Source organism: Galeopterus variegatus, unplaced genomic scaffold, assembly GCF_000696425.1.
Source record: "Galeopterus variegatus unplaced genomic scaffold, G_variegatus-3.0.2 Scaffold9342, whole genome shotgun sequence".
In the NCBI taxonomy this organism is placed as follows: domain Eukaryota; kingdom Metazoa; phylum Chordata; class Mammalia; order Dermoptera; family Cynocephalidae; genus Galeopterus; species Galeopterus variegatus.
Genome location: NW_007735453.1, coordinates 21,016 through 28,331, shown reverse-complemented (window position 1 = coordinate 28,331; position 7,316 = coordinate 21,016). Strand labels below are relative to the sequence as shown.

Below are 7,316 nucleotides of genomic sequence, written 5' to 3'. Positions count from 1 at the left end.
GCCATTTGTGCTGAACCCCACCTGTCCCATGATCTTGGAAAACAGTGCAAATCAATCCCAGAACTTTTGCCCAAAACCTTAAATGCTATAAAATGAATAATCATTGCATAAGTAATGTGTTAATTTTTTTTCAAAGCTACAGCATTAAAGCTGAAGAAAAGTCTACCCACTTCCGATCCTAGTACCCTCATCCCTTTCCCAGGAGATTCCTATTGTGAACCTAGAGGGTGTCTTCTAGTCTTTTTTAAAGTAATTTTATATACACCCATATTACCCATAATAGATTATTGTTTTAGATCACAGCATTCTCTCTCACCAAGCCCAGACTCAGCCTCAGGATCCTTCTCAACACAACTCTCTAGGCAATTATCATCCATCTCATCAGAATCAGAATAAGAGAGGACACCTACTTGTCCTCCCTGATCTCAGGAGTGAGAGTCCTCCCAGAAGTCAGCAGGACAGGGCACAAGCTGCCTTTGTTGGTAAAAAGTCACAGCCCTGGAAACTGCACAGTGGCTGGCACTATGCAGATGCCCCTGGCTCCCTTGACAAACATTATTATCCCACCTTAGGACCAGGCACTGAGTCAGGAAGGGAGGTGACCCAGCTGAGGGTGAGGTGGGACAGGTGGCCCTCTAGCCAGTCAAAATAATTCCTCGTGTTTATGTGCAGCACAACACATTTCTGTATCTCCTGGCCCATGTGAACCCCCTCAGGTGCTGTAAGATAAACTGGGCAGCTGCCATTATTTCCGATGCCTTGACCAGAGGTCACATAGCTCGCCCCAGGTCACACAGCGGTTAGGCGCAGGGATGGAACTGAACTGGGGACACCCCGGAAGCCAACCCAGGACCCTTTCTCCATCTGCAGTCCCTGCTGAGGCTCCACCCATGCCCTCTCCAGAAGCACAGGAGACTGAGGCAGCCCTGGACAAGGAGAATCAAGTGGACACAGAGGCCGAGGAGACAGGGGCTCTAGCCCCTCCTCAGCAGAAGTCCTGGCTGGTGCGGCATGTCTCTCTGCTGCTGCGGCGGGACTGGCAGGCCCAGAAGGCCGGGCAGCTCTTCTCAGGGCTCCTGGCCCTTAATGTGTTGTTCCTGGGCGGGGCCTTCATCTGCAGCATGATTTTCAACAAGGTGGCCGTCACTCCGGGTGACGTGTGGATCCTGCTGGCCGTGCTGAAGGTCCTCTCCCTGCTCTGGCTCCTCTACTACGTAGCCGGCACCACCCGCCAGCCACAGGCCGTGCTCCATCGGGACCCTCATGCAGGACCCATTTGGGTGCGGGGTGAGTGTTGGGTGCTGGGGGGATGGAGAGGGATGGGGAGGGAGGGCCGGCTCTGGGGGAGGTGCCAACACCCGCCTGGCCTGGCCAGGCTCCCTCGTGCTTTTTGGCAGTTGCTTCATCTGCCTTAACGTCTTCCGCATGGGCTACAGCATGAGCTACAGCCGCTGCAAGCTGCAGATCGAGCTTGTCTTCCCTGCCATTGAGATGGTCTTCATCGGCATCCAGGTGACAGGCCTTTCCCCTCCCCATGCTACCGGGACACACCACACCTACCCATGCTGCATGCGCATATACACGCTCCTACCTATACCCATAAACAGCCCCAGATTCCCACCTGCCCCACACATAGCTCAGCCCCCTGCACAAATGCCCACATCCACACATACCTGCACATGCCTGCGTCCACTCACCTGTACATACATCTGCCTGCACATACTGCATGTACCTAAATATACACTCCCAGATACACAAGCCTCCTCTAACGATAGGAATATCTGACTCTTTCGTGAGCTTCTGTTATGCACCAGCCATCGTGCTGGATGTTGCATTTACATCACCTACTTTTAAATTTTTTTTTTGGCAGCTGGCCAGTATGGGATCTGAACCCCTAACCTTGGTGTTATAACACTGCACTCTAACCAACTGAGCTACCTGGCCAGCCCTCCATCTCCTTCTTTATTTCTCCCAACAAGTAGGCATTTCCCCAAGCGTGGGCATTTTGGCCCCTTCTCAGAGCTGAGGTGACTAAGGCTCAGAGATGTTTTGCCACTGGCTTCAAACCCAGGATTGTGACCCAGGCTTCCTCACTATGAGTTCCATCATAAACACACACAAGCAACTGGGCCACACAAGCCATGATCCCACCACCCCCAGACCAGCCCCTGGGCTCAAGGCCCTGTCTCTTTCAGACCTGGGTGCTCCAGAGACACTGTAAGGACTGTGTTCAGGTCCAGACCAACTTCACTAGGTAAGACCTCCTCTCCCCCTACAGATCCTCCTGGGCTCTCTGTTCCCCCCACAGCTTCCCTGGATCAAGTGGCCCTGGGGCTATGGGTTAGTCTAGGATGCATCCCTGGTGGCTCCTAGGGCTGCCTCTCCTAAAAACCTAAAGCCAGATGGGGTCTGGCGTCGGAAGTGAGTGGTCACCCCAACAGCCATTGCTGGGAGGGTCGGGGAGCCGGCCGGGCACCCTGGGAGCTGGCCAGGCTGTGTGAGCAGAGAGTGGCACTTCCTCCAGGTGTGGACTGATGCTGACCCTGGCCACAAACATGCTGCTATGGGTTCTGGCCATCAGCAATGATTCCATGCACGAAGAGATCGAGGCTGAGCTCGGCGCCCTTGTGGAAAATTTCTCAGGTACAGAGAGGAGACCAGAACTTCCTTCCTCCCAAACACACACACAGTACACTACATTCCCTCAAACAGGTGAGACTCAGTGCGTCTATAGAGTTGGAAGCAAACTCTAGAGGCCAGAACATGATTAAACAGAACACTGAAGTTTGCCAGTGGTAGCCATCCTGTGCCATCAGGTGACCGTACCTGCGACCACACTCCAGGCCCCCATCTGGCCATCAGCAAGCTGGCCACTAATCCTGGCTGAGGTAGTCACTGATAGGTCCTTCAGGTATGCACCCCATTCATGGTATTTGTGTTTTACTTGTGAGGAATTAAAGAGCCTTCAGGGCTGAAAGGAATATCTTTCTAATACAATCTTAGGTACCCTGACATGTAAGGAGGGACAGAAGATTAAGCAGAAAAACTCCCAGGGTTGTCTGATGTGCTCAATCCCCAACTGTACAGTCTGCCTCTTGGAGGCTGTATCCCTTAAACCTCTGTGGGAACATTGCTGTCCGTGGGATTCAGCCACACCTGTGTGTATACAACCCCCAGCCCCCCAAGCAGAAAAACTCCCAGGGTTGTCTGATGTGCTCAATCCCCAACTGTACAGTCTGCCTCTTGGAGGCTGTATCCCTTAAACCTATGTGGGAACATTGCTGTCCGTGGGATTCAGCCACACCTGTGTGTATACAACCCCCAGCCCCCCAAGTGTCATCACCATCATGACCTGCATGCAGCCAAGCGCCCCCAGCACACTCTGCATGTACACCCCCATTGCATAAATCATGGCACACCTGTGCACTGTGGCACTCTTTATATTCTGTTTACATTTTTCAGAAAAGCTGTGCAAAGAGAATTTGGGGGCAAGAAACATCATGGACTTTTTGATTATAAAAAATTCATTGGTTGGAGTGGGGTGTTATGAAACCAAGGTCAAGGGTTCAGATCCGCATACCCACCAGCCACCAAAACCACCCCCCAATTCAAACATACAGATGAGAACAGGATACACCCGTCAACTAGATGTAATAATTATTAACATTTGCCATAGGTTTTTTTTTTTTCTTTTGCTGAAGTACATAAAGTAAATTACAGAAATCATGGTATTTCATCTCAAAACACCTCAGTATGCATCTCTTTAAAAATAGGTGTAAGGGGGCCGGCCTGTGGCTCACTTGGTAGAGTCAGAGAGCGTGGTGCTGACAACACCAAGCCAAGGGTTAAGGTCCCCTTACCAGTCATCTTTTAAAAAATAATAATAATGGGCCGGCCCGTGGCTCCCTCGGGGGAGTGTGGTGCTGATAACACCAAGGCCCCGGGTTCGGATCCCATATAGGGATGGCCGGTTCGCTCACTGGCTGAGCGTGGTGGGGACAACACCAAGTCAAGGGTTAAGATCCCCTTACCAGTCATCTTTTTAAAAAAAAAAAATAATAATAATAATAATAATAATAAAAATAAAAATGAAAAATAAAAACAGGTGTATTTCCCTACATTAGCACAATACTATTATAATTGCTAATAAAATTCTTTAACATCATCCCATCGTCTATATCAATCTATATTCTACTTTCTCCAATTAGCCCATGAAATGACTTTTACAAATGATTTGTTCAAACACACCATGCATTTGGTTGTTAAGCCTCTTAAGTCTCTTTTTTCCAAATGACATTAAAATGTGGCAGGTTGCTTCTTAGTGGTGGCATTTGACTTGTCCTCCTCTCCCCTGCTTTTCCTAGAAACTGGAAGTATGTTCTAAAGTCTTAATTAGATCCAGAGTAGGCATTTGGGCACCAGCATTTCCCAGGTGGTGCTGCTGGGTTCAGAGCTAGCAGCCAGATCCCCCACTGTAAGGTTACAGTTTTGCCCTTATTCTCCAGAAGTAATTTGTGCAGGTGACATTAGGCACTAGAGACAGCATGTTGTAAATGTCTTGAATCCCTCAAAAAAGAATTACCAACCTGTGATTTCTGATTTCTATGTCTGGGCCTCAGTTTCCACCTTTGTAAAATAAGCAGCTGGCTGGGTCCCTTCCACCTCTGGCATGTTCCAGGAGGGGAATGGGAGTAATTTGTGCAGCCGGTTTCCTCAGAGAGGGACCCACCTGAATGTCTGTCTCCTTCTGCTCTGCCCCCTCCCAGACAAGGAGACCAACACCTGTCTGTGTCTCAATGCCACGGCGTGCAAGGTCTTCCGTAAGGGCTTCCTGATGCTCTACCCCTTCAGCACTGAGTACTGCCTCATCTCCTGTACCATGCTCTTTGTCATGTGGAAGAACGTGGGCCGCCGCCTGACACCCCACCTGGGTGCCCACCCCGCCACCCTGCCCTTCCGCCTGCACGGGGCCATCTTTGGGCCGCTGCTGGGCCTGCTGGTGCTGGTGGCAGGCGTGTGCACCTTTGTACTCTTCCAGATCCAGGCAAGTGGCCCCGCCATCGCACACCAGTACTTCACCCTCTACTACTCTTTCCATGTGGCCGTGCTGCCTGCCATGAGCCTGGCATGCCTTGTGGGCACAGCCATCCATGGGCTGGAGGAGCGTGAGCTGGACACAGTCAAGAACCCCACCCGCAGCCTGGATGTGGTGCTGCTGATGGGCGCCGCCCTGGGGCAGATTGGTATCTCCTACTTCTCCATCGTGGCCATCGTGGCCACCCGCCCACACGAGCAGCTCAACCACCTGATGCTGGCCTACTCACTGCTGCTTATTCTGCAGCACATTGCCCAGAACCTCTTCATCATTGAGGGCCTGCATCGACGCCCGCTCTGGGAGGCAGCTCCCCAGGACGTGGCGGAGAAGCAGGAGGCCACGCCTCCCCACAGGGGCTCCCTGCTGGAGCTGGGCCACGGCCTGCAGCGGGCCTCGCTGGCCTACATCCAGTCCTACAGCCGTCTCAACTGGAAGCGGCGGGGGCTCAAGGAGATCGCCCTCTTCCTCATCCTCTGCAATATCACAGTGAGTGGCTGGGCCGGGAGGTGTGGGGAGGGGTGCTGGCTAGGCCACCTCAAAAAGCCTCACTCAGGAGGGGATGGATCAAGGACACATGCCTCTTACCAACTAGCTTGACGCTGCTTGAGAACAGGGAGTGCCCCCCGCCCCAGCTCCCTGCAAGGTGCCCGGCATGAATCTATGCTCCAAGCACATAGATAAGTGCTCCTTACGAACAAACATGTCAGATTTCCACTCTCCAGAAGCTTACTGCCTAGCTCGAAAGACACTGGGGGACCAGTTAGAGAATTACCACTGAATTCATCATCCAGTGAATGAATTCAGACAAAGGAAGAGATCAGAAAGTGCCTGATTTTCTAAGGGCTCCCTAACAGAAGATGTTGACAATGATTGCCCAGCTTCTGGTGGCTGCTAAGTCCCAGGTCCACCTCTCCATGCAATATCTCTGCACCTCCTTGAATCATCACAGTAACCGTATGCAGCAGGCGCTATTACTGGTCCTATTTGACAGATGAGGAAACTGAGGCCTAGGTTGTTTATCCTGCCCAAGGTCCCACAGCCTGTAAGTAGCAGTGCTGGGACAACTCAGGGTGTTTGACATCAAATCCCTAATGCACCAAAAACACACCCCAAATGGGAAACCTCTGGCCCAGGCAGAGAATAAGTAATAAATTGGCTCTAAAATACATTAGGAGATCAGTGAAGGAAGTGTGGGCCTGAGTGGCCAAAGGAAGGCTTCGTGAAGGTTTGATGTGGGCCTTGAGGAAGGGGTAGAATTTGGACGGGAAGGCGGGAGGGTGAGGGGTGGGGGGAGGTAATCCTAACTAGCGGACGAGTGAAGCCTGAGCTCAGGGCACAAGGGCACCCAGCTGTACAGAGTAGGTGCATGCTGGGAATTCCTGCTGCATACCATGTGCGGGGGCAGCCTGGGGTCTATGAAACATCTGGAGTTCAAGCTGGCCCCAGGCAAGCCAAGGAGGCTGGGGCCTTCTGTGGTATGGGGGAGGAAAGCCCAAGCGAGTGAAGCCTGAGCTCAGGGCACAAGGGCACCCAGCTGTACAGAGCAGGTGCACGCTGGGAATTCCTGCTGCATACCATGTGCGGGGGCAGCCTGGGGTCTATGAAACATCTGGAGTTCAGGCTGGCCCCAGGCAAGCCAAGGAGGCTGGGGCCTTCTGTGGTATGGGGGAGGAAAGCCCAAGGGTTAAGGGATGATGGGGAAGATGACAGGGTGGGGCAGTGCTGGAGGAGCTGTGGCTTCCGGGGCCTGCCCACCCAGAGCTGAGCCCCTGTCCCCAACACCTTCCTCTCATGTCCCCAGCTCTGGATGATGCACGCATTTGGCATACACCCGGAGTTTGAGAATGGGCTGGAAAAGGATTTCTACGGCTACCGGACGTGGTTCACCATTGTCAACCTTGGCCTGCCTCTGGGGGTCTTCTACCGCATGCACTCTGTGGGGGGACTGGTGGAGGTCTACTTGGGAGCCTGAGGCTGCCTAGGGAACCCACCCCAGCAGAACCCTGAAGTACCAAGGCAGGGGAAAAGGCAGCCCAGAGTCTCTGAGCAGATGCTTTATTCCAGGAGATCCAGAGACCAGCCCTGGTTTCCCAAAGCCTCCCCCTCCCCAGAGCCTCATTGAGGTGGGGGGCACTGCCCGCAGCCCAAGATCAAGGGCAGGGGCCTGAACACTGAGATTCTGAGGCCCATACCCATGCCTGGGGACATGCCTGCCCCCTGC

The 7,316-nt window shown here is 52.9% G+C and overlaps 1 protein-coding gene across 1 annotated transcript; it reads left to right on the top strand.

The window, feature by feature from the left end:
* Positions 1-812: 812 nt before the first annotated feature.
* OTOP3 (otopetrin 3) lies at positions 813-7,067 on the top strand. The gene is made up of 6 exons (XM_008593565.1): positions 813-1,287; positions 1,376-1,512; positions 2,196-2,254; positions 2,525-2,643; positions 4,767-5,581; positions 6,897-7,067. Exons 1-6 carry the CDS (start codon positions 813-815, stop codon positions 7,065-7,067), a joined length of 1,776 nt encoding a protein of 591 aa, XP_008591787.1.
* The last annotated feature ends 249 nt before the right edge of the window (positions 7,068-7,316 follow it).

Excerpts from the sequence above, each read along its gene's own strand:
- OTOP3 (XM_008593565.1), top strand. The coding sequence starts at position 813 with ATGGAACTGAACTGGGGACACCCCGGAAGCCAACCCAGGACCCTTTCT. Across the intron at positions 2,644-4,766 it reads CCTTGTGGAAAATTTCTCAG|ACAAGGAGACCAACACCTGT; the intron begins GTACAGAGAGGA and ends GCCCCCTCCCAG. Across the intron at positions 5,582-6,896 it reads TCATCCTCTGCAATATCACA|CTCTGGATGATGCACGCATT; the intron begins GTGAGTGGCTGG and ends TCATGTCCCCAG.